This window comes from Balaenoptera borealis (assembly GCF_965194805.1).
Source record: "Balaenoptera borealis genome assembly, chromosome: 3".
NCBI lineage: Eukaryota > Metazoa > Chordata > Mammalia > Artiodactyla > Balaenopteridae > Balaenoptera > Balaenoptera borealis.
Window position 1 is genome coordinate 131,310,603 of NC_138866.1, and position 27,978 is coordinate 131,338,580.

Consider the following 27,978-nt stretch of genomic DNA (forward strand, 5'->3'; position numbering starts at 1 on the left):
CAGATAATTATATTACCTACCTAACTGAATTGCTTTGAATATCCACAGTTGCTAGAATTAAATTTTTAGTCCAAATATAGTTATTATATTCTCAAAATAATTTTCTTTCTCATAGTCTTTCCTGTTACCTATTTAATATCCTTCAACAAAAGTATGTGATTGTTAAATTTGAGAATAAAAATGTCTCACAGTATAAATTACGAGTTTAGTGACTATATTTCATTATGTAAAAGAAAACCATGAATCTTTTTGCCAAGGCTTGATATTGACCAATCCAATTAACACACCCAGCCAGCTGTCTTTGTTTTCCACTTAGATGACAGATGGTTTCCTTTTTCAATCCCACAGCAGAGAATATAGTTAATTTGAAGACTACTCGAACAGTTTAAGGAAAAAGAAACTTTGGTGTAAGAACTATCTTATAAACCACCCCTTCACCCCTAGTTTTCCTGTGGTAGAGGTAATTTTGGGAGCATGTGTAGGTAGAAACAAAAAAATATTAATTGTGTCTCCTACATAATTGGAATTTTAGTCATTCTGCTAAACTTGAATTTTGTCAAGTAACTTGGGGGAGGACTGACTCTCCCTCATAAAGGAAACTCTGAGCTTTGTCATTGAGAGAGTCTGGCACCCAATGCTGGTGGTAACTTAGTAAAATCTACGTGCAAAGTGGAAGAAAAGCTGGGTCACTGTCTTAGGATCCGTGCCAATCTAAACATTAGGTACATCTTTTTAAAGTAGTGCTTCTCAGACTTTTTCCAGCCTAGGAAATTTCCACACTAATGTCATCGGGAGCACGCGCCAGGCACACATGCACACATGCGTGCACACACCCACACACGTCTGGAAAGAGCGAGCTTCGGCAGGCTTGTGGGTTCAGCTCTTCCTGCAGCTCCCACAATCACCGCTCCAAACTGTGGGAAGCAGATGGCCCTGTGGGTGTAGCCGGGGTGTGGGCAACAATCCCACAAGTCCATCCAAGAGACAAACTGGAGGAACATTTTTTCCCAGGAAATTAACTCACACGTAAGTCCCCTCCTAGACGGCCCCTCCCTGACACCGACGTGGCTTACATGGCCTCAGGGCCCCACCCCCTCTGAAACTCCAACACCACCTGATGTTTAGGGCCCCTGCTTCTGCTTTATCCTCAGCAGTATCCCTAGTCCATCTCTGCCCGATTTACCTATTCACACGTCACACAACACCATGAGGGGAAAGACGTTTACCTGTTTTGATGGGTGCCTAGAATGGCATTTAAAGCATAGTAGGTGCTCAATAAATATTTGTTAAAAGAATGAAAAATCACAAAAGTGAGTCTCTGTAAAAAAAAAAAAAAAAGATCTTTATGTAAAATTATCAGCCTAAGGACCTCCTCATTCTGCAGAAATGACTGTGTGAATGTTACAGATGAGCTAGAAACTTCTCCCCATATAGAGGCTGAACACATGCAGCTGCACGGGCAGGGCTGCAGGTCTGAATGAACGCGTGGGATGAAGCAACACAGATGCCCAATGAACAGGAAAGACGGGGCGCTGGAGAACCCCCATCCTGCCAACCCAGGAGCTGCCAGACCCGGAAGCTTTGGGCTCCCCGCTGATTCGACGGGTGGGGGAGGGTGGCCTTGGCAGAATCTCCTGACTTCCCTGTTTGTCATCTATAAAAGGGTATGATCATCATTACCTCACAATTTATATTTAAAAATATGATTTAAAAATGTTTGAACCACTATGAATGGGAGAGGCATGATAACGCCTGGCCCCCAGGAAGCCGGAACAAATCTGAGCTGTTATTGTGACAGCTCGTGTTCAGCCTTGGGGTCCCTCTTATTTCTTGGATAATGCCAATTTCACCCCAACTTTTTTTTTTTGGGCCACGCTGTGTGGCTTGCGGGATCTCAGTTCCCCAACCAGGGACTGGACCCAGGCTCCTGGCAGTGAGAGCACGGAGTCCTAATCACTGGGCCGCCAGGGAACTCCCATGACCCCAACTTTTAAATCAAATGTTTATTTTGAAGTGCCAATGTCTATGTTTCCTTCTCCAGAGGCAAGATGGCTGGGTGGCTGAAGGTGTCTGGGGGCCTTGTCCCCTTGGACTCAGGGGTCTGGGCAAGCCATGCGTTCCCACCTCGCTGTGCTTCCAGCCCCTCAATTCTGTACAATTTATCTAACTCTCTTCTTTATATACAATTCTGTTTCCACCTCTGAGATATCATCTGACCTGTATCATTGCCTAAAACACCTACCCGGCACCCAAACCCTCCCATCCTAGCCTTCAGAATACAATTTAAGCCCTCTTTCTGGGAGCCTCCCTAGGCCTCTCGGAAGGCCACTTTCCAAGCCCAATCCCCTAATGGGATTCTTCTTGTTGCTCAGTATCAAGTGTCTGCTGGTGAGCAGGCCTGGGTCCTCTAGGTGTTGGTCCCACTGCCTTAAATGACCAGATCCTACAGTGTGTGGACCACTTCCCTCTTTCTTAGCATCCTTCCCCAAGCAAACAAGCACTTCATAAATGACTTCGGAAATTGGAGAGGGTGGGAAGAGGAGCCACATTCTTGCCTTGTCAGCCAAGGGTGCTGGGGGGAGGAGCTGGCCTTCAGGTGGAGGGTCAGCGGATTTGTTCTCCAGGACCCAGCCAGCACAAGCTCTCCCCGGCTCTCAGCTCAGGGAAACCAGATCCCTGAGGCTCAGCCTCGGACCCCAGCCCAGGCTGCTGCTCTCTGCATGCCCTCCTGAACACCTCGCATATACAGGCGTGGGATCCATGGGGCTGCTGTCCAGAGATCCGTCACCTGGCCTTCGTCCACGGCAGTGGTGGGAGCCCCACACAGAGGGTGGCATCCCCAGCACCCAGCTCCAGCAGCACCTGTCCCAGCATCTCGCAAGCTCCCAGGCCCAGCACCTCCCAGTGGATGGCTCCACTGCACCTGTGAGGGCTGACCCACTGGTACAGCCCGCCCCTCAGTAACTTTTCTGCCATCCCATGAGGGACAGCTATGCCCTCGGCCATAAGAACAAGACTCAGGCTTGGGGGCCTCTTCCCTGGGCGCTATCTTAGCACCAGGACCACTGGCTGTTCCCTCTATCAGCTCTTCTGCATTCTGGGGAGTCCCTTCACTTCTTACTGTGCAATCCCCCATGAGGAGTTCTTTACATCAAACTTGCCCTGACCGAATCAGCTGTGGTTTCTGCCTCCTCACTGGACCCTGACAGATACACCCAGCCCCTGCATGAATGTCAAGGTCCTCTCATATTCTTCACCTTAGTTTTGCAAATCACCTCTAATTTAAGTTTTCCTAGGGGCCTGCACTTCCAACTGAGCCCTCGTCAACGTGGCACTGTGTTACTGTGCATTGGACAGGAATCCACTCTTCACCTGCCTGAGACGCCAGCTGACTCCACCCATGAAAACCCCACTTCAATACATAGAACTGAATGTTCCTGGCATTGTAATGTTACAGCCAAACCTTGGTTTTCCAATTGTCAGGCTTTTAAAAGCCAGAGACTTCCTATCTTTATATTCCACGGGGCAGTTCATACATTTCAGAATAATAATGTATGAACAAGAATTCAGGTACCAGAAAAATGCCTTTGGACGTTAGGGAAAGAGGGAGAAAAAAACAGAAAGTGAAAAAATATACCAATAATAGAGACTAGAGTGTGCATTCATATTGAAGAATTTGGGTGCTGATAAAGAAATTTTTTTTTAATCAAAATGGTTTTGGTTCTTAATTTTGGCCATTTTGACTAAGTTATGGCTCAGCTCCATTGACCTCCTCAGGCATGCACGGGCCCTACGCAGGAGGATACAGGATGTGTCTGTCTGTAGCAATCCTGGAATTTCAACATCCATCTTACAAACAGCGTGTTTATACAAAGCACCAGCGAGAAAAGTGGGTGGAGGAGGCTTTTAGATATTACTGGGTTCAGCAGCTGAACAAATTATAAGACAGGAAACAAGGAAGTTGTTCCCGAGAGCTGACCAAGGAGATGCACCCCCGTGGCTTTGCCCCACCCGTCACCCAAACAGATCCACTCTACTCTCAGGTTCTGCAGTTTCGCCAGATTTTCCACAGCGTCTGAAGTTTCACCCATTACATACACAGATGCATCCGTTTATGTTACAGGCACCCTCTGCTCACACTGGCTGCTCCACCTGGATGGAGCTGGAGCCTGTGCGGTCACCACCTCCCTCCAATCCAAGCCCATCCCTGCTGACCTCAGGGCTCGTCCCCACGTCTGTGCACTGGAGAGGGCTTGGGAACAGTGGGTTCTGAGGGACTGGGGCAGGCCTGGGGGAGAAGCCTTGGGGTGAGGCGACCTCAGGACACATGCACATGTGGCCGGGGGGGAAACAGCAGGGGAAGGTTGGCCCACATTTATTACCAAACCCTGGAGCACAATCAATGCAGAAGCTGGAACGCACTGAATGTGCCAGTGCTGGGCCTCAAGGGTCCCAAACAAGCATTGTCACCAACTCTCCTGATCTGGGAGAAGAGCATCCCATTTAAAAAAAATACTATTTTTAATGTTTATGTATGCTTTGCCTCGTTCCAAGAAAGATTTGAGGCAGCTCACAAAAACATTCTTGGCACAAAAGGAGATGAAAACGAGGAAATCATGGTGGTGGACAGAAGTGACGGCAGAACAATCCAGACACTGGTGAGGAAGTCCAGGTTGTCTGCAGGAGGTGGGTGAGTGTCAGGCTCAGAAAGTCCTACCACCAAGGCCAGCAGTAGCCCCAGGGTGTGGGACGCCATCTGGCCCTTTGCAAGTGTGTAGGAGGTGCCTTCGGCTGTCACAGTGACCAAGGGTAAACGGCATGGACACTCATAGCGGGATACGGGGATGCCCCCCGACAATCCTGCACAATTAATGCCCTACGTCAAATGCCGACAGTGCCCCAGGGACAACCCCAGGCTATAAAACAAGCCAACTGCTCCAGACCCATCCCAGTCCTGATTCTAAGGCCTGGTTCTCCTGTAGGAACTCACTGAGAGGGTGCCAACGACAGAGGAAGAAAATCCCCAGTGTGTGACACTGACACCCATTATGTGACAGAGGAAGAGACCCCCCCAGTGGCTGCCTTCCTGAAACTCAGGAGCTCACTGCCTCGGGCACTTCTTAAACCTTCCTTCCTCGATGGCAAGGCCCCTGAGTGACAGAGACAGGCAGCTCAGTGTCAGGAGAACAAGGTGTGGGCTAGTCCACTGCCCTGCCAGACACCTCCTGATCCCCAAGGGCTCATGCTCCTTTCTGTCCCCTGGCGTTGGCACCCCTGCATCCTCTGCACAGACCTAGAGGGGGACAGAGGTTGGAAACCCCTGACAGGGTCTGAATTTTCCGGCCACAAGGCTATCAGTGGGTATAGGTGGTGGGACCCTGCTCCCCTTCCTACTTCTCACTCCCCACAGGGCCAGCATTTCTGAGCTGTAGTCAATGCTCCTCCAAGGCAGAATTCAGTCACAGAAGACCTGACACTGAACTCAGAAACACCCCTGAGGAGAGAAATTCCTGAGCCACATGCTGGGGTCAGGTCATTACTGCTGCTGTGTTAGAATGACAGCAACAGCTGGGTAAATGCTGACAGTCAGCCAGTCCCAAGTGTTCCTAGTGACTTTAAAGGGACTCCAAATCTAAGAAGTGTACAGTGGAAATCAGAGTCATAAAACTGGGTCCTGTTTCCCATAGTCACGGGCCGGTTATGCGCTCAGGGGGACTGGGGTCCTCTCAGACCCTCAGTCCCACATCCGTCCATCAGCCTGGCCTGATGGAGGGGATGCAGGTGCTCGAAGGCCTGGAGGGCCGGCATGGGAAGCACCACGGGACGTGGTACCTGGGACCCCGGACACGCCAGGTCACTTACGAGCTCGGAGAAGCCTCGGACCACCTGGCGCCGTTTCAGGTTGGTCTCTCCATCCAGGTTGGCTGTCTCGATGTGGCACAGCCCGTCGGGGTCACTGGAGTAGAGCAGCAGGATGTCTGCAGGGATGATCTCATTGCAGCGAAGACGCACAAAGTCTCCCACGCGGATTTCTTTCCAGAATCGGTTCACGTACTGCTTTTCTTCCCTGGTAAAGAGACAGCCGTTAACAAGTCTGGAGGAGATCGATGGAGGCCAAATCTGGATGATGGGCACATGCAGCTCATTGAACACTTCGTGCCACTTTCTGTAATGCTGAAATTTTCCATAATAACAAGCATTTAAAAGAAGATTCCTAAAGGCCACATATAGTGAAACTCCAGTAATATGAAATATCTAGAACAGGCAAATCCATGGCAATAGAAGGTGGATTCGTGGCGCCAGAGCCTGAGGGGAGGGGAGATGGGACAGAGAGAAATTGTTTCCTGGGTACAGGTTTCCATTTGGGGTGATTAAAATGTTCTGGAACTAGGTAGTGGTGATGGTTACACAACACTAAACGCACTAAATGCCACTGAGCTGTCCACTTTAAAATGGTTACACTTTCCACTCTTAGGTATATACCCCAAAGAATTAAAAGCAGGGACTCGAATGGATATTTGCCTACCCATGTTCATAACAGCATTACTCCCAATAGCCCAAAAGTGGAAACAATCCAAATGCCCAACAATAGATGGATAAGCAAAATGTCGTATACCCATACAGTGGAATATGATTCAGCCATGAAAAGGAAGGAAATTCTGACACATGTTACAACATGGATGAACTCAGAGGACATTATGCTAAGTGAAATAAGCCAGTCACAACAGGACAAACACTGTATGATTTCACTTTTAGGAGGTCCCTACAATAGACAAATTCATAGAGACAGCTAGTAGAACCTCTGTACCTTCTGCAGGATGGAGATCACAGCAGATGTATCCTCTCCACGACACTCAAGATGAAGGAGAAAATCACTCAAATGAGTGCCTGCCACAGTCAGCTTTCAATACCTGATAGTTACTATTGATTAATAGGTAGTAGGATGAAAACACGTGTAGATTTTGGCTTTAGATTTTTTTTCACTCTGGAAAAATGGGCTCATTAATCCTACAAAGGGCATTTTTAAGAGCTCCTTGAAGGCAGTTTTGTCCAGTTTTATAAATAAGCAGAGGAACAAGACTTTATCTCAACATGACATTCTACATGAGAAAACTGCATCAAAAAATCCTCTGGGTTATGTTGTTAGGAAAATAAAAAGCCCTAAAACACACTTCACTTTCACCATCACCTTCTCACTGGCCCCCCACACTTCCTCGCCTGAGCTCCCGGAGAACAATTCAGCAGCGAGTCTGTCTCACCTGACTCCTGAGCGCTGGGTGATGAGTCCTGAGTGTCAGACTTCTATTTTATTCCACACTGTGGATCTGAGGGAACCCACGGCAGACTTCCAGGGGCTCCTAGCATCAGCTGCCCCAGGTGCTGAAAAGAGAAGTAGCCCCTTCCACTATAAGCCTCTATTTACTTGCATTCCTCTGTTTCAAGATCCACCGTACTTTGGTCGCTATAGGGCCAACAAAGATAAATTAGATACAACTTTGTCCTCAAAAATAAATTCAAGGCGAGACCAAAGCATTAGATAGCACCCCCTGGGGGCTATAGAATCAAAGGTATTCTTCCGGACCCAACCCTCCCTGCAAGGCCAGGGTGCTGTTCAGGTGAGGCATCCTTTTCCAGCTGTGACAAGTCCCCTAGCCCGAGCCCAAGGGCGCTGCCCGCTCACTGTCACAGTCTGACTTCTTCCCAGTGGACAGACATCCTTGATGAGTGACAAATGAAACATCACTTAAGTATGTTCCTATTTCCTCTTCTGAAGATCAAACCTTGACTTTCTATCATTGCAACATTAGCTCTTTAGTCTTTCTTCCTTATCAGGACACTTTGTTGGCTTCCCACAGAAAGTACAGAGGAATTTGAAAGGCCCTGTCCTTTCCAGAAGAAGGTTTCCAAAAGCTAATTCGCTGTGCGGTCACTGAGGTGGGCAGTGCACGCTGACAGTGAGCTGGACGGGCCCCAGTGTGACAGCAGCTGCCAGGAGACCGGTGGTCCTACACTGGCCCTGGGGACAGGCAGGAGGTAGGGATGGCCGGGCCGGAGGAGGCGGGGCGTGACACTGTCTGGGTTGTTTATCTTCACTACATTCCATTTACAGAACTCATCAAAAATAAAGTCAGTTTCCATCTGCTTTGAAATCTTAAAATATTAGCTTGCCCACTCCAGCAGAGCATGTATTGAAAACAGTAACTTTGATGGAGACATTTGAGCCCGAAGGAGACCCCCGCACAGGCCCCTGGAAACACACAGCAATGGATGAGGAGACCTCGGTGACCAACCATCCTGGCGGGAGGACCCGTCCCAGCCATGGAAAGCAAAGGGAGCAGCAGCAGAGCAGCTCCAGGATGCCTGAAAGAGAAAGGCCCTGCAGCTCACAGGAACTCCTAAAGCAGCAGGACCCTTAAAACCCAGACTCAGGAGTCACGTGTGGAAGAACAGCATCACCTTGACAGACAGACAAAAATTCCTCACTGAAGCCCCACAGTCCAGTTGACTGTTCCAGCAGGAGCTCCAGCACTGAGTGTGGACCCTACACCAACCCTGCAACGGCCCTGCCTGGCCTGCGTTACTCTTATTTTTATTATATGTATATCATATACGTTATATAGTAACATACACTGTATAACTTATATATACTATATTACATATTACATGTGTATGTCTATACATATATAATAGATATATTACCTATAACATACATATTAGATATAAGCTGCCCTCCTTTTCTCAGCAACTGTATTTGGACATAAGGTCTTTAAAGAGGTGACTGAGTCAAAATGAGGTCATAGGGTGGGGCCCTGATCCTTATAAGGAGAGGGAGAGACACCAGGGATGTGTATGCACAGAGGAAGACCATGTGAGGACACAGGGAGAAGACGGCCATCAGCAAGCCAAGGAGAGAGGCCCCCAGAGACACCAGTCCTGTCAATGCCTTGATCTTGGACATCCTGCCTCCAGACTGTGAGACAATAAACTTCTGTTGTTTAAGCCGCCCAGTCTGTGGTGCTGTCACAGCAGCCTGAGCAGACTAGCACCCAATAACTTCAATTCCCATGACTCCTGCCGGAAGGAGCGGCTCCCAGCCTGCAGGGATGGGAAGGGGGAGAGCAGCAGAGGACCAGGTGACAGAGGGCATCACACCAGGAGACTCTTCCACAGGCTTGTGTCCCACATGGCCCCGTGTCTGTGCACTGGAAAAGCACCGCAGAGAAAAGATGTAAGTCCCACTGACACCATACGGCAACACTGGCCTCCTAAGAACACTGATTTTAGAAGCAGCAGGTAAACAATTTAGGACCGGCTTCTATTTCCTCAGGTCATGGTGGATGCAGTCTAGGGTGGACAGGACACATGACCCCTCCTCTCCACAGGAAAAGTCTCAGGAGTGTATGCCACCTGTGGCCTCCCTGCAAACTCCAGAATTCTAACCTCCACCAGGCAGGTGCCTGCACTCCTCCAGGGACCAGGGGATCCACCTGAGATGCAAGGTTTAAAATCACCCAGTCCTCAACACTATGCATTTGTTTCCAGCAATTTTAGGAAGTGGCCCTGTGTAGTTTGCCCCCGAGATATTCCTTCTAAGCACAGGTGCTGCCCCATGTGGTGGCAGGATTCTGAGACATCCCCTAGATCCCCAGCCCTGGTGTGCAAGCCCCTGCCAGCGCCCCACCCCCGGCCCCCAAGTAAGGTGGGGGCTGTGAATGTGGGAGGAGTCACTCCCGCAGGTGTAATGAAGGTGACCCGTCAGTGGGCTACGAGCTAATCATCAGGTGGGCCTGATGGAGCCACAGGAACCCTGTAAACTGGGCCTAAACCAGAGACAGTAAGTCAGACATGAAAGTGTAGAGAGCAATGGAAGGGCCTCATGACCAGGGCCAGGAGCTGAGAGTGGCCCTGGCCATCAGCCAGCAAGAGCACGGGGCCCCAGGCCTACCAGCACCGGAGCTGAATTCCACCAAGAACCTGAACGAGCCTGGAGGAGGACGAGACCACAGCCAGGCCAACACCTGGACTGCAGCGGGTAACACCCAGGGCAGAGCACCCAGCCAACCCGCGCCTGCACGCCTGCTCCCGGAAGCTGTGACAGCACACATCTGAGTTGTCTCCAGCTGCTGAGTTTATAGTAACTCATCACACAGCAGTAGAAAACTAATACGCACAATTCCCTTCTTCTGCACAGAAGCAGGAGTCAGAGGCATCTCAGTCCTCTCAGGGCACAGCAACTGGAAAACTCCCACTCAGCTTTAGAATATGCACACCGAGAAAAGACTACCTCATAGGAAAAGAACGCAGAGCAAGACTGGTTAAAATCCAAACACACTTCCCTCTCCTCACAAAGTGGGAGCCCAACAGAAGGTATGCATAACATATTAAAATGTGGGGAAACCTGAAAACGTGTAGTCTTGAAATATGGGCCACATCATACATATTACAAGCATGGAGCATGGACCCTCCACGAGAATGACAACCGCCCTTGCAATCAGCCATCACCAAGTACCCTGCTCAGGTGTCCTGAGGGGTCTGCCCCAGAGTGTCAATCCAAGAGTTCAGGGTCATTGGTGGAAAAAAGTGTGATTCTTCTGAGATGGGGGCGGGGATGGGGGAGGGGTCCAAGCTGAAAGGGGTCCTGATAAAAATGCCTTCTGTTCGAAAGAACCCTTAGAAGGCCACAGGCAAAAACATGTCTTTTCTAGGGAAGCACTGCCACTGGTTTTTCTGCGCCAAACCCCTCACCTCTTGGCCTGTTGTTTGCTCAACTGTAAAACCAGAGTGTTAAACAGATAATTTCCAAGATCTGTTCTTAGGCCAAAAGAGGCTTCTAATGATTAGCTTTCCTCTTCTGGGAAAATCAATTAACACCATTTATAATTAGTCCTGCTGAGCTTTGAAGTTCTTATCTGAGCCTTTTTTGTGCAAAACAGCACAATGTGGGGGGTGAAGGAATAAGGAAATATTAGAGTGACTAGTGACAAATTTTATTTAAAGACAAGCAGTAAACAGAATTTTAAGATCCCTTAATTCATCATTTTTGGTCAGTTATTTAGGCTGACAAACTATTTATTTGTACTAGTTATGTTTTTAAAGTTACTAAGTAAACAATTCCAATAAGAGGAGGTAGCTGGCTTACAGAATTTACAGGAATTATTTTAAGCAGTTGAAAGCAGGTTTTTGCCTGAAGTTACTTTCATGTAGCTCTTCATGAATGCAGGGTTCAAGGACTCCTGCTCAGAAATGTTCTGTTAATGATTTATTTTTTGAAATGCATCAGAATTCCCACCAGTTCAGCCTCACTCATGATCCCTCTCCAGTGTTGAAACTGTCTCTGCAATGGCTAAGGGTTTTCAACAATGTATTTATAAATCTCTCCAATTGTATTGGGGGGGAAAACAAATCTGACTCCATATTGGATCTGTTTCTTTAACTTCTGTATTCTATTGCTTTTGCTTTAAGTTAATCACTAAAGGGACATTGCCTATAAGCTTAAATTATACATAATGGCCCATCTCTGGGAACCCTGCCTCCCAGGTACTGAGCCTTAAGCTAAAATACCTTTGTTTAACTCACAGGAAACATCCTGACCAGGCCCACCTGTGAATGACTACAGGGAGGAGAAATTAACACATCCCCTCTGGAGGCTGACCAGAACCAGGAAATGTTTGACTTTACTTCCCCTTTTAGTATAAAAGAAGTCTGAATTTTAACTCAGCAAGATGGTTCTTTGGGGCAGGAGTCCACCACCTTCTTGTTCTGCTGGCTTTCGAAATAACGTCACTATTCCTTGCCCCAGCAGCTCATCTCTCAATTTACTGGCCTGTCCGGTAGTGCCGCGAGCATTATGAGCTTGGACTCGGTAACATGATGTGGCCAAGGAATAAAACCGAACAAATTGATAAAGTTTAAAAAGAAAAAGGCACTTGCAGAATTGAGGGAATTTTACTTTTATCTTCAATGCGTTGTTTTCAAAGAAATTTTCATTTGGGTTATTGGATTACCATTTTCCCAAACAGCAAAAGAAAATTTTTTTAAGGTGACAACAGATTCCAAATTTGAGAAACCATTTAACATCCCTAGTGACCCACTGCCCCTCCTTGTACAAAGACAGTCCCAACAATAATTGGGCTGTCACTGTCCCTGATCTCCAACCTGGTTTATGGATTCATGAACGTAAGAGTCCTCCCGCCTGAAGGAAGGAGGGAGAGGAAGATGCACGCCCATTTTTGACTCCACCCACAGCAGGTGGCTCCTCCCTTGTAATGTGACACGACCATTCCAGTTTAGTGACCAGGAGGCAGGCTGCCCACAGTTCTAAATGTGTCCATGAAATGCCCATGTCACATGCATGGAACCAGCGTCCCAGGGCATCTTGCTGTTGGAGACACTTGCCTCTTCCATTTCTCAGTAATTTAGGAAATGAATGAGAAGATTGAAATGCTTATAACTTGGATACACATTTGATTTTCTGGCCCTTACATTATCTAACAACTTTACGTGGCCATATTTTACCATATACTTTCTCATGTTCCAAAAATGCTCCCTTTAATTCAATTGCATATAAGTTTCACAACCACACACGGGAACTCCCCAAAGCCCTCCCACCATTCACCATGCCCACACCCTGCTCAGGTGCTGGCAATGCGTGTGCAGGGGTAAACAAGGCACATCTCACTCACCTCCCTTGATTTTTCCCTCCCTTAAACTTGTCTCTCCCCCAACAAGACCAACAAACAAAGGAGTGTGTCTTGGGTTTGGATGGGCAGGAAAGAATGAGAAAGAGAAAGAAGAGATAGAGGGTTTTTAAGGTTTGAGCAAATCCACTTGAAAACAAGGCATTAAAGATGAGGGCTTCCCTGGTGGCGCAGCGGTTGAGAATCTGCCTGCCAATGCAGGGGACACACGTTTGAGCCCTGGTCTGGGAAGATCCCACATGCCGCTAGAGCAACTAGGCCCGTGAGCCACAATTACTGAGCCTGTGCGTTTGGAGCTTGTGCTCCGCAACAAGAGAGGCCACGACAGTGAGAGGCCCGCGCACCGTGATGAAGAATGGCCCCCGCTTGCCGCAACGAGAAAGCCCTCGCACAGAAACGAAGACCCAACACAGCCAAAAATAAATATAAATAAATAAAAATTAAAAAAAAAAAAAAGATGAAAGTACAATTCCCTCACTTGTGTTTTAAGTACAATTCAGGGCTGAGAAGAACACTTGTTTTGATTAGGCAGTCAGGGAGTGCCTCCTGGAAGAGGGGGCATCTGACTTTAGCTCCTGAAGGATGAAAAAAATCTTAGCCTAACCCATACCCCACCCACCCCAAGCAGACTACTTATACTAAAGAGTGGAATTTAGGGAGAGGCTAAAAGGGCAATGCCCAAACCAAAGCTAAGGGAGGGCACAGCAAAAGAAATCAGCAGACTCAGACACAGAAACAGTAAAGAAAGACCAGGCATGGGAGTTTGACTGTACAATCAATGTGACTGGACTCCATGAATGATCAGATAAGTCAGGCACGGGGTGCCCAGGTCTCCAGCCCTGGTGGCTGGAATGTGGGAGCCACTGACCTCACCCAGGAGTGGGTGTGCTGTGGGATGGAACAGAGTCCAGTTGTGAGCAATGCTGAGTCCAAGATGCTGATGGGCATATGGGGTGGGAGATGCGTCAAAGACCAAGGTAGATAAAGACAGGCACTCAGGGTTCACGCATGGAGGAGACAGGATGCCGACCACGGGCACTGTCATGGTGATTACCAGGGAGAGAGCTGGCTAGAAGGAAACAGCGTGAGCTCAGACGGAAGCAACGAGGGAGGGAATGCCGAGGAGGGGAAGCCGGCGGGGGGTGGCTGGGCAGGCAGGCGGGGCAAAGAGTGGGGGCTGGGAGCCCAGGATGAAGATGTGCCCAAGGTCTCGTGGTGCCTGCTCACCACCACGGGCAGGAGTCCAGGGGCCACACTTTCCACTGCCAAGTGATCACATCTGGACAAACAGTCATGGAATGTGTGCTCACAGTCACTGTATTTTTATTTCCTTTTGTGGGGCCTCAACCTTCAGTGGCACAAACCTGAATACGGCACACCTGTTACGATCAAAGCTCACTTTTCCAAACACTCCTGGCCCTTCTTCCTCCCCCTCCAGACCTGTTTTCCACTCAAGCACATTTCCTGCCTGGCTAAGGGAGAGTTCAGTCTCTTGAAAGACGGGGAAATGTTTTCCAGGAGTGGGCCACCTGCACAAGGTTCACGAATGCTTAACGGCTTGGGACAAGGCTTTCAGCCAACGCCAGCTGGAGGCTGACACCAAATCCCCGTCAGCGCCCACACATCAGCATCATCTTAATAATCAGAGCAACAAAACAATAGGTACGTACCCCCGCTAAGTGCAGCCCTCACATGGAGCAGGCAGCACGCAGAGTGCTTACACACAGTCCTCACACTACATTCTCACTTACGGATGGACAGACTGACCTGTCCAAAGTCACACCCAGAAAGGGGCACAGCGAGGACCAAATCTGTCTGACTCGGGGGCCCATGAAGCCCTGGGGGAGGTCTGGTTTTGAAAGTATTATACATTTTACATTTAATCTGTGGTTTGTAATTAAAGCAAGAGCTGAGATTTTGTTTTCTTAACTTAGAAAGACGGTGTGATTGTTCAGAACAGTTAAGTGAATGGGGTACCTGTATGGGCAGCGCTGAATGTAGAATCATAGAGAAAATAAGACCGCGTGGTTAGCAACATTCCATACAATGTCTCTGACGTGGAACAACTATCCCTGTAAAGAGAGAGCTCTTTCCAAACATCAAATTGCTTCAGGTCTACCTGTCAGTTTATCACATCTTCTGTTGGTAAAACATCCCCCTGGATAAGAAAGGCAAGCTCCAACTAAAGTCGTGCTTCATTTACTAAACAGAAAAAAAGTTGGCCAGAAATATCGGGATGCATGCAGGTGAATGCATGTTCTTTCCTCCAAATGGTTCAAGATCGAGGTAGGGTCAAACGTAAAGTATCTAGAAAGATCCACAGAACATTTTTAAGAAAAAGAGAAGCCCAGAGAACTCACGAAACACGCAAACCAACTAGACTCAGGCCTCCCAAGCATGGCCCGAGTGAAGTACTCCTTTGGCCCTCGAAGGGGAGAGCTGCTCAACACTTTTTAAAGCTTTTTTAAGCAAACAGAACAAATGAGAAAACAGGATGCAGTGAGGCAAGCCCTAAATGGGAGTGTGGCAGCAAGAGATCCAAGAATCTCGTGGAATAATCATCGTGCCAAGGCCTGATGCCTTAGGGATGAGAAAACCCTTCATGGATCCATTATTCAGATCGTGGACAAATGAAGGAGTGTGTGGGGATGAAGAGAGAGAGAGACAAAGATGGACAATTTTCACAGCACTTTAAAAAGACCCATCAAGACTCTGAAACTACTCCAAATTTAATATACACTCATTATGAGACACGCCTGGGGCCTGGGACCCTTTGCTGCAGTGCTGCAATGCATGCACCTGGACAAACCTCTCCTCTAGCTACAAAATACAAAGAAACCATAACGAACTAAAAATAACTGCATGCATGTACAGTTGGGGCAAATTCTGGACAACAAGATACAAAGAGACCAAAAAACCCAACTGCCACTTCTGAAGAGCCAGGAACAAAAACGGGGTGGAGAGCAAAAGCAGGGTACTGCACATGCCCCCTGCACACAACACCACCAAAGGGGTGGGCAAACCACCTAAGCCACCGCTCCGGCCCGACCCCTGGACACACCCCTACCTTCACCCAATATAAGGAACCAGCTCACACCCCCTCAGGGAGGGAGCAAGCAAGCGATCCTGTTGTTTGTTTTCGCTCCCCCCTGCTGCAGCAGGGGCCCCAATAAAGCCTTGCCTGAATTTCTTGTCTGGCCTCTGATCAATTTCTATTGATTAGGGAGGCCAAGAACCCTGGTCCGCAGCAATTACACAACAGGCAGAGAAGGGAAAAGTCCAGAATGAGAGAGATAATGGCTTTAAAGCAGGGTTTCTCAGCCTCAGCGCCACTGACGTTTGGGGCCAGATCGTTCTTTTTGCAGAGGGCTATCTGCACTGTGGGACTTGGGCAGCACCAAGCCCCCACCCAAGAGGGGCAGCAGCCCCTCCCCACAAATCCTACCAGCCAAGTTCCTCCTGGGGGCAAAGTCGCTCCAGGTGGAGGACCACCACTTCATAGCACCCAGGATGGACATTCAGGAAGGTGGGTTATTAAGTAAACCTTTACAGAACCAACATATTTTAAAAATTACGTGGGTGAGAACTCAGCACTAAAACAGAAATGGCAAAATCTGCAGCAGACACCCGACCCAAATCTGTTGCATAACGTCCAGAATGTGTCTCCTTTCCACCCTAAACTGAAACAGCTGCTCCTTCGGTGAGACATGCTAATGGATTCGGAATCTCATACTAAACATCAGAGGATGCTGGCGGTACTCACCCTGGATTACGGGGCCTCTGTCTTCTTTAGAACGAAGATTGGATGCTGACTTTCCCAGCCCCCACTGGACTATGCTGGGACCACACAATTATTCACTGCAATGCCACAATGCATACCCAGAAGAAAGGAATTTTCCCCAGGAGCTGTACTAGCTTGTGACAGCAAAATGACACCTAAAAGAACATGACCAATTAGAAACCTCTTGGTGAGTTATAAAACTTTTGTTTTTGGACAAATCATTTCTACAGCAATCTTTTCTGAGTTTCATGGGACAGTCTCAAAATAGCTCACCAGACATCAGGATGCGGGATCAGACTCTATCCCAATAATAATACTGCCCATTTGTAAAGCATGTAAAATACTTCGGGGGCACTTTTAGAGTTTTCAAGGTAATTTCTTCTACATTCACTGGTTGGTATGACATTCTCATGAAACAGGCAGGATGACTCACATTTTTCAGGCAATGCCTTAAAGCTGGGAGGGGTCTGGTGTTTTTAACAATTTTTCCTAAGAGGCTGCAACAATACATACTTCTCCATTGGTACCTAAGAGTACCCGCCGCCCTGTTTCTGCAAACAGTAAGTGCTTCTTTCTTTTCTCTCCTTGCCACCTGATAGGCAGACAGGACACCTTACCTTTTTACTGCTCCTGTCTGACTCCCAGGCCATTTAACCTGTTCTTCTGGGAATAAACTGCCTATTTTCCCACCGTTTTTCCTATCGTATTGTTTGCTTCCTTCTTGACAGCTTAATTTGTGAGAGCTTTTATATTAAAAATATTAATCTTTTTTATTTTACCTTGAAAATATTTTTCTCTAAAGAATTATGTTTTTTAATGTTTGCTTATAGTATATTTTTGTCATATAACAGTTTTAAATTTTTATATAGTTAAATATGTGTGAGTTTTCTAGGCCTGGCTAAGAAAGTCCCCTGTGCCCCTAGACTGGACGTTTACTTTTTTGTTTTTTGTTGGGGAGTGCAGCATTCTTTTCTTCTTTAGTATTCAAGTGTTCAAATGAACTGATATTCATTTTTATATAGTACAACCTGAGGGTCCAAGGCTGTTTCCTCCAGACAGCCAATTGTATAAACACTGTTTATTAAATAATCCTTTTCCCAAGGAACTTAAGCACCCACTCTAAAATTCTCACATATAATATCATGCATTTGGGGTTTATCATATCTTTCTCCATGTCCACACTCTTGACACTGGGACCCACTGCACAGTGTGCTGGATCAGCCCCACCACTGGGAGCCCCCAACCCCGGGTGGAGGCAGCCCCATGGCAGGGCCCCGGCTGGCACTCTGGGTGACACTGGGTGCTTCCTGCTGCCACCTCTGCACCCCTGCAAGTCACAGTCAACTTCATGCTGCAGCCCTGGTTCCACTAACTGTACGAAAAGTCCCTCCTGTTTGATCTTTTTAAAAATGTCTTGGCTATATTGGGGCATTATAAACTCTAAGGCCATTTTATTCAATTCCAAGAGAACCTTGCAGGCAGAACCACACAGCACACATGCACCCTCTTCTTGGAGAACTCACTCTCCCACCCACGGCCACAGGAAGCCTCCTGCTGGCTTACATCCTTCAAAGAGATACTGCAGTTATCTTCATGCAGGCTTTGAGCCCTTCTTGTTCAATTCACTCCTCTGGGTGCTCACTGCTCCCTGAGTTACTGTGAGTCATTCTTTATGGTCCCAAGCCTTCCTCAGCAGCTGTTTCTCTGGGCATGAGTTCCCTCTGCTCAAACCATTTTCCTTTCCCTGGCGGCCAGGCCCCTTTGAAGGAATGGTTACTATTCTTGGTTAGCATGTTTGGGCTCTGCTCTGCTTTCTAAAATGATGGCAGGTGCCCGCCTTGCGGAAAGTGAAGCGGCCCCCAAGAGAGCAGTGAGCATGAAGTTCACCCAAGCTCCCGCTGGCAGCCTCTCCCAGCCTCAGGGGCAAATGAAAAGCACCCTGGAGGCCACAGCGTCAGGTCACCCTTGCATGCACCAACGGCCACCTTCCCCACTGAAGGCCCACAGCCCTCTGCAGGCCCAGGCTTTCTCCAAGACACTCACTCTCCTTTGTGGCACCCACCCCAGTGCTGTTCTCCGAGTGCCTGTGGCCTATGCAGGAGCCTGAGCCAGTGCTCTGCACGGACCCAGATGGACCAAGGTCGGTCCAGATGCACAGAGACCTGTGGCCACTGCTCCAGTATGCAGGTTGGAGAGGAGAAAGATTCAGGCCCCCATTTCCCCAGAGCCCCCTGCTTCCTCTGAATCTGAATTTTGAAAGTGAGAAGGCTTCATTGATGACAAAGTCCCTCCCTCTCATTTGACATTCTGAGGGGACTAAGGGCCAGAGAAGTAGACAGATTTTTCCCACTCGGTGGGGGTGATTGTCTGCTCCCACTGCACTGCCGGGAGTCTTCCCGAGGCTCATTGAAAAGCACTGACCTTTGGGTCACTCTCTGACTAATACCACGCTGGGTTCCCCCCGGCCAAGCAGAATGAGGAATCACGCAAGCAACCTAGTCTCTATATAAAGTTCTCTAAAAGAATCACTGCAATAACATTTCTCCATAATTGATTTATTGCAAATGTCCCTCAGTCATGACAAGCACAGTGAACGACCTCAAGCAAGCCCTGTCCTTCAGAAGATTCAGCCCCTGGAACGGAAGGGATGTTAAAATATGGATCAAACTATGCTCTGGCAACATGATTTCTTTTGAAGCAGTTTGTGTGGGGACGTAAGACACCTCTGGAATTCACAGCTTGGGAGTCCAATCCCAATTTTCTCCAGTAAAGCAGTAACGGCAACAGTATCTCAGGAAATTGATTTCACCCAATAATTTTCTGAGAATGATCAACAATGCTGGAATTCAGAATTGACTTAATCCCCTCTTTGGGTAAAGACATGGTGAGTTTGGCCATGCTGCTGATGGTCCCCTTTTCCTTGTGCCACGGCTGCCAGACCCCACTGGCCACCGCAGAGTCACTGTCACCAGTCATGTTTGCAGTGCCCTGTGAGGGGGTGCCACTCCCGCTTTAAGGAGGAAGATGCTGAGGACCAGAGGGGGTTAAACCTATGCCCTGACTCACGGCTGGAAGAGAGGAGAGTTGCTCCAAAAACACGCATAGAAGGAAGGCCTGAAACTAAAGTAACCCATGCTTTCCAATTTTAGATTATTGGGGGCAAAAATGCTAAGAAATGGGAATTGCTAAATTATAGATGTTCTCGCCCATCTTTATTTAGAAAAAAAAATTTCTTTTTCTTCTTGGGGGAATCAAGCAGGTTACAGTAAGTTACATTCAAAGAATCTTTTGTCGCTACACAAATGTGCAAAGTTAAGAAGCACACCCCTTCGGAGGAACTGAATCAGCCAGGGGTTCCCACCATCCCAGCACCAAATCACCGTCATACTGCTGAGCCCACCTCATGAGGCCTGGGTGCCATAGACGTGACTGTCACACAGGCCCCACTGTGGGAAGGCCTGCCGACTGGTCACCTCTGGCCCAATTCTAAACCCGTAACAATGACGACTTTGGGATTTCAACATAGCTTCTTGAGATGGGGGAGAGACAGACCCTTCCCTCAATCCACTTCAGTGATTTGGGGTTGAAAGGGCTTGTAAATAGGAACAAAAAAATTTTTAATGTTTTTGGATTTCTGCTTATGCCTCTAACAATCTAAATACCATTGAATTTGATTCCTGATTTTGGTTTTAGCAATATGTTATTATCTTTACCACTATTAATAGTAATACTTATTTTCCCAAAGACTGCCAGGTAGGTACCAGCACTAAAATTACTGCCTGGAAATATTTCTTGAGACATTTTATTCCTTAACGGAAGTAGTGTGTCATGAAATCCGCTGGGAAAAATTTGACCTGTGAAAAGGGTTTGTTTCGCAGCCAAAGCACAGGCGCTGAGTGTCACAGTCTCTTTCATCCACACAGCCACGGCTCTGTCATGACCCTGTGCGCACACACAGCCAGGGCCAGCACATGGGGGTTCCCACAGCAGGGTGCTGGCCAGGGAGCCTTTGTTCCTGCACAAGCTGAGTCTGGCCGACATCAGAGAGCACTCACCCTTCTTCAGACCACTCCGGTTCTTTCCACTGGGGATGTGCCCCTGTGGCGAGGCAGGCATCCTGGGCATGGCTGCAGCCACACGTGACCTGGACAGGTGTCCTCTGCCTGGAACTTGCCTGCTGCCCCCTGGGATGGGCCAACTGGGCCTCAGGACAATGCCCCCTGGGTGGAAATGGCAGCAGCAGTAATTCAAACTCGCCTTGGAAAGGCCTCTCACTCCTTCAGTGGCTCTTGAAACTTTAGTAACTTGGAAATGTTATCTTTCAGAAAAGAATTCACCAAACACACACCTGTGTATATTAGGCTCCTCAGTGGCACAAGGAATCCCCCTGCTGCCAGGAAAGCTGGGACAGGCACCCCCAGGCCCAGGAGACACCTCTGAGCGGTCACTGTCATGAAGAGGGGCCGACCCGCCGCCCGCGTCTGTGGACATCCCGCAGCAAGGCCAAGGGCACAAGGAGGGCAGCACAGAACAACAAGAAGATTCCAATCAGCAGGAGAAAAAAGGCTTTTTTACTTCCTGCAATATGTGATTCCAGTCTGGTGAGACAGCTTCCAGGTCTCCTGGGCCACAGGGGCTGGATGACAAACACCTAACAAGAGAACAGTCTCCAGATCATGGTGACAAAACCCGATTCAGCTGCTCTGGCTACCACCCGCGCTGGACACGCCCATAAAGGGCTTTCATCTGGACCCCCCAACAATGCAAACTGAGTCTAGTGTAGAGTAGAAGGTGTGTCAGGCAGCCCACTCTGGAACATTCAGGAGGCTTCCTACCCATCCTAATAAAATTCACTTTATTTCAAATACCAATACATGGTTAACTATTTTAACATCTATTTCTCACCTTATTTAATTTTTTATTTTTCAGTTTTATTTTATTCCTAGTATTTCAACAACAGCAGAGCCTATGTGCTTTTACAGAAATAAAGTCCACACATTTAATCTAACGCCAGTATTTGAATAACTTTAGTGACAGCACTATCCTCATGCTGTCCCCCTTATGGAGGAGAGTTCGGGGCGTCATTCTGGGTGAAAGGAAAATGTATCTCCTCTTAGGTAACTAACTTGAACAAAAGAAAACTCTTGGGAGTGACAGCCTCCCCTCAGCTGGGGAAGGCAGTCCAGTGTGTGCCATGACCCCAGGGGGACAGAGATGCTTTGGGGAACCGGCCACATGTACTGCCCTCACACTGTCCTACACATTGGGATTTGAGGCCCCTCAGCCAGCAGCTCCCCAGACCCTGGGTTCAACCCCAGGGTCAGCACTTCCGAGCTGTGCTGCCAGGCGTGTATCTGAGCCTGTGTCCCCATCTGCAGAGTGGAGATAACAGTGACAATGCTTGTACCATGGGGGTAGGGAATGGGTGCAGAGATGAGCTTGGCTGTGTACTCAGGGCTGCTGTGACGGGGTCTTGGGTGAGTCTCTGGGGGAAAGTGCCACTACGGAGCTTCAGAATGCTGACTCGTACTCACCTCCCAGGCGGCCAACACCTCTCACCCTTAGTTCCCCATTCATCAGGCCTCAATGTGCTCAGTTTGAAAATGGTTCAACCTGGCATAGAACAGCTTGCTTTTAAGGAAATCACACCTTTCCGCTCTATAAAGCACCTTGCCCCTACCCCTTCTGCACCTACTGCTCACCAGGCTACTGTCCTTTTGCACCACCAAGTGGGAGGGGCACCTCGGGCCCCCATGGGGACCCCTCCTTACTAATCTCTGAACCCGACATGACTGACAGAGCAGAGGCCACGTGGCAGTATATCTCCGTTACTGGCCAGCAGTACCACTTGTCTTGGGCCAAAGGCTGAGAATCTCCCTGTGTTCCAAAGGGAAGGATCTCATGCACATTTTTTATACCAACACAGGGAACACGTGCTCCACATGATGGGGGGGCACGTGGTCGACTCAGGCTAGTACCACACACAAAGCCATCTTTGTTCACCAGGGAGACTTTAAAAATTATTTTCCTGTTTCAAGTCAGTAAAATGTTGCTTTTGGGCCAAGACTTACTTGGGAACTCTCCAACTGGACGCTTGTCTTCTGAGAACAGAACAGAAATTGGGCAAAGTGCACCACGGAGACGTTGCATATGCCTGTCTCTGCAGTACAGACCATGTTGTTTCAACATCGCAACACGGAGCTGGGCTTTCCTCCTTGAAAACTGAAACCACCAGGCTGGGAAATATGGAGGCAGCTTCTCTCAGACCCACAGGCCTCCCTCACTGAAGCTGGGGCCACATGGATGCACTGAATCAGAGCCTGGGACTATGGACCAGTTCCCTCTGGCAGCAGTAACAGATTACCACAAGCGAAGTGGCTTAAAGCCACACAAACGTATCATGTTATAGTCCTGGAGGACAGAATCCCAACATTGGCCTCACTGAACTAAAATCGAGGTGTCGGCAGGGTCGCATCCCTTTCTGGGGGCTCCAGGGGCAAACCCGTCTCCCTGCCTTTTCCAGTATCCAAGGCCACCCCCCTCCTCCACCTGCAAGGCCAACGTGGCATCAGGCCTCTCTCACTGAGCTCCATCTCTCTGGCTCTCTCCTGATTTTTTTCTTCCACCTTAGGATCCCTGGGATTATAATGGGCCCACCCAGAAAAGCCAAGATAATCTCTTTATCTTAAGGTCATCTGATGAGCCACCTTAACTGTGCTTTGCCATGAAAATATTCACAGGTTCTGAGGATTAGGAGGTGGATGTCTTTGGGGGACCCTTATGCTGCCTAAAACAAATCATGAGCAGAAGTCAGGTAAAAGTGCATTTTATATGTGAGGAGGGTGTGGCCAATATTCAGTGGGATGTGTCCTGAAGTCAGCTCCCACCTGGTGCCCTCACGGCCAAGGGACCCTTGTGAGTGGGGACGATTCCTGAAACAAGGCAAGGCCCGGCCACAGGGACACATCCCCCTCTGACCCTGGACACAGCAGCCTAGGGTCTGAGGGGAGACAATGGTTCATGCGAAGGTGGTCAGGTTGTGACTCTGTGGCCTGTGCTGGGCCCCCACTTACCATCCCTCAGGCACATCTGCCATGCAGTCCCCTAGGACCCCTGGATTACTCGTGACCCGCTGGGCACCTTCTTCCTTTCATTCACTCACTCATTCATTCATCCAGTGTCTGTTGGTTCTGCTGGGCTACGTGCTAAGGGACAAGGCACGACGGGGAGCAAGAGGGCCTGTGACGCCCTCATGCCCTCTGGGCATCTGCAAGTTTCCTCTCTGCGTCTCAGTCACAAGGACTGCATCACTAGAGCAACTCGCCCACCGTGTAGAGTTCTTTAAAGAGAGTGACGGAACCTACACAAGCAGCCCGAGCTGCTCTGCCTTAGTTAGTCCGTGGGAACCAGGGTTTAGCCACGATGCAGCTGCCATTCTAACCCCTGGCGGGCAAAGTCCAGTCCCCATTCCCAAGGGCCCTTGTCACTAGCACCTGTTCCATAAGGATGTGACCCTCAGGTTCCGAAGTGCTGCCATCCTGCTTGTAAGGCCAAGATAGCCCACAGTGGACACACCAGCAGCACCTGCTAAACCCAACAGTGAATTCGGAAAGCCCAAGAATGAACCTCACTCAGTCTGGACCAAGCTGGGCAATTGCCAAATCTCCATAGGCCTTGGCTTCTGCGAGCGTAGACTAGGAGCCACAGATCTGCCAGACGTGGGCTTGAGTACGCCTTAGTACCACCCACACTGCTGCTCTGTCTGCACACTGCCTTGCCACAAGATGTGTGCGAGTGGGAGGCATGTGTGTGTGGTGTATGCACGTGAGTGTGTGCGGTGTGTCGGTAGGTATGGGGGTTGCACACACGTACACATGGATGGGTACACACAGATATACACATCAAGGACAACTGACACGCGTGGAAGTCAAGTAGAAACAGCCTGAGATCTACAAAGATAGAGGTGTTCAATCAGCCTCTGGCATCCACTTTGTGTGTGCCTGGATAAGCCACCTAACTACTAGGAACGTGAACGTAAGTCATCTTGTCTGGAGAACGTGGCTAATGACATAGATGAGTCACCTCTCAGAACTGTCCTTGGGAATCAAATCAATTTTTTCCAGCACGCACTTTTGAATATTAAATATATAGAGTCAAATAAATGTTTGTTAAACAGCTGAATGAATAATATATGTGGTATTTCCTTTAGAAGTATAAAATATTATAAAAATATCAGGAATTTTAAGTATTGGGTTTTTAGATTTGCTCACATTGTAATACATCCTGGGTTTGGAAAACAGAAAGGTGGGAACGGAGGAAAAATAAAAACCCTCTTTCGAAATCTTATAAGGCACATGCAGCTGGTGTGGCAAGCTAATGGTGATGCGGGAGAAGGTTCTGAGAGAACCAGCCTCCACATCTACACACAGGCCCACAGGACCCTGCTGGATACCCGCTCAGCGATGCTTCTCCAGCTAGTTTAGAATGACTGGTTGAGTCCCTAGGAGCTACAGTGCATATGGAATCCACCAGGCCCAGCACACACTGGCCTCAGGGCCTCCGCTTCACCACCTTGAGTTCCTCTTGCTGTACAAGGGTCCAGATCCAGGAAAAGAGATGTTGCCTCATTAAGAAACAGAAAGTCTTTTATTATCATAATCAATGTTTCAATAGTAGCATTCACCAAAAAGTGGGCCCACCCCCTGCATCACACTTAATACATATTTTTGTGCTATGTTCGAGTTCGAACAGCTGGCTATTTACAGATTTTGACTGGGAAAATATCGCATGAACATATAAGAAAGTTCCAGATAAAAGTCCAAGTCTTGTAGCTCAACACCCGTGGGTTGTGTCCACTCTAGCACCTCCTGGGCCCACAGGTTGGAGGCTTATGTGTCCCTTCTAGGGGCAGAACACAAGGAAATTCTAAATCCATGGGTTAAAAAAGTAAAGCTGGACTATTTTCCTTCCCAAAACTCACCTAGCTCTAGGAATTGGCAAACATTTCATAATTTGCTTCATGAAAACAAGTGCCTACCTTTACTAAAAAGAAAAAAAGAAAATGTGAAATTCCCATAATTCCCAAACAGTGTCTGGAGGAAAAGGCATTTCAGAATCAAAGATGAAAAGCACATCTTCTAGTTATTTCGAATAGTCTTCCCAAGACATTTACCTTAATTCTTAGAAAAGCCCCTTATACTGCTTTGAGAAGAAGCAACTGCAAACTGCTAAATATAATTATCTTCTAATTAATACAGAAGAAACAACCGCCCTGACACACCTTCTGCTCTCCCTCCACCATGAATGCTCCCTGACCCCAAACCAGGAGAAATGAAGGGCAGGCACGTGTTTTCTCCAGTGCATCTAAATGGCCCAGTTCTGACCACAGCCTACCCTTCAAGGCACCCATGTCTCCATCACACAGACTGCCTTCACCTCAGCTGGGAGCTCAGCTTTTCAGGAGCAACAAAAGATGGGCAAAGGAGAAGTGCTCAGGACTTTCAGAGAACGGCCACCTTGGGTGTGAGACCAGGAAAACACCCTTCACTCATTTCTTCATGCAGTGGAATCTTCACATATTTCAAGAATCAGCCCGAATGCCATCTTCTCTCCTCCACTGAGCACCTGTGAACGCTCAAGGGGACCAGATGCCCAGGCTCTGAGCACCTGCACCAGGGAAGGTGGGCAGGCAGCCTGCCCGCGGGCCTCCTCACCCACTCCACCAGGCCACACGCACAGGGTGCGCACTGGCCTTCAGGCTGCCCATCCCCTCACCCTGCCCATAGCCCGGCCTCCCAGAGGTCAAGCTGGTTTTGCTGGCTGAATGGATGAATACTTTGAGATTCTTGCGATGGTCAAACATTCCTTGTGGGGTGATGGTTTTAAATGAAGTCCTAACTAACCAAATATTTTAAAGAGAAAAACACTTTCGTTGGTGCCAGTTGGGGCTCTGAAATGACGTCCTCACAAATTTTCTAACTATAGTGGAAGTGAAGGTAAAAAGTTCGACTGAATGATTTCTTTGAGGAAGACCACAGTAGAACATATCAGTAAGAAAAAAAGCAGTAAGCAATCACCATTTAAGTAATATTGAAAGTTAAATGTGTCCTATTTACTTTCACAAGTGCCAAATATATCAGCAGGCTGAGAGCACACAGCCCCCGATTTAACTGTTGGTTCCCATGCTGTACTACACAACAAGGCCCTTCATTTCACAGTATGAAAATAACACCACCATGAGTCACCACTGGGTAGCAAGGTTACTTCCCAGTTCTAGGGTTTGTTCTCACTGTTGCATTTGCTTTCTTCAAGGTCTCACTATGGCCTTACTGTGCTAGGGGTATTTTGGATGAAGCAGCTAGGCATAAATTAACGGTTAAATGAGCAAAAACGGATGACAGGTTTCTCCCACTATCCAAAAGCAGAGTGTTTCTATGAAACCTTTCCTGACCTGAAATGGCATAAGTGAAGAAGCAATTACCTTATGACACATCTGGCAAGGGATGCGCAAAAATAAATCTAGATAAAGCACAGATGCTCACACAGTTCAAAGCTACTTGATGCAGAGATGCTGAGTGTGGATCCCAGAGAAGGAACTTGGTGGTGTCACTCTTTGAGGTGTGCATTGCCTCTATTACCGCTCGCTGCAAAACAAACGCTATTTTTGATTTTTGCCTTTTTTCATAAAAGCAAAAATCCTCTTTGGATTTCTTTTGGTTAGCAAAAGGGAACGCAAAAAAATAAATAAATAAAAGTAAAAACAAAGTGGCATAAACCGAACTTTCGAAAAGTGGGGGACACCTGTACTTCAGCACAACTTATCGATCAACTCTCATCAAAACACTCTCCCGTTTGTCTCCTGTTTCCCAGGTGAGAAAGCAGTTTGTATAAGGAACTAGTGATTCACAACTCATGTATTTTTATGCCAGTATTTTCCCCCATCAGGTGACCAGCCTGGATATATGATATTTTTATGCCAAATGCTGTCTATTCTTTGGGGGAACTTAGAAGAAGTTTCTTGGAGAAGGTGGAGTTTTGCTTTAGGATTAAAGGCTGGGGGGATTCACACGCGCTAACATCAGCACAGGCTTTCCTGGGTTTGAGGAAGATCGACACGGTTGGGAGGATGTGATGTGCTCACTGACTGGCCGTGAAATGGGGGTATGCAGAGACGCCACAAGTGGGCAATAAGGTCCTTACAGGAGGCGGCCCACATGGTGGGGAGGGGAGACATGATGGCTGCATGGGAGGATCCCTGCTTGTGTTCTCTGAAGCCTGAGCCCTGCGGAAGCTTCCAGCACTGGGACAGTCTGCACTCTAAGTAAGAGCACCCTGGGCGGCCCCAGATGGGAGGGTGGGAGGTGGGGAGGGGGGACCACCCCCCGAAAGAACCCAGCTGAGTGTGGGATGGTGGGGGCCGCATGTCAGAGTGGAGGAGTCCCCAAGAGATGGGATACAGGAGGGAGCCTGTAAGGCCCGTACCTCCCACAAAGAGTCTAG

The 27,978-nt window shown here is 48.3% G+C and overlaps 1 protein-coding gene across 3 annotated transcripts in view; it reads right to left on the reverse strand.

Moving 5' to 3' along the window:
* Window positions 1-27,978, reverse strand: part of ATP10A (ATPase phospholipid transporting 10A (putative)) — a 179,254-nt gene that overhangs the window by 108,199 nt on the left and 43,077 nt on the right. For all 3 annotated transcript variants that reach the window (XM_082385136.1, XM_082385135.1, XM_082385134.1), the window contains exon 2: window positions 5,863-6,067. In XM_082385136.1, the coding sequence (XP_082241262.1) occupies window positions 5,863-6,067 (205 nt within the window). The remainder of the gene's footprint in view (window positions 1-5,862; window positions 6,068-27,978) is intronic.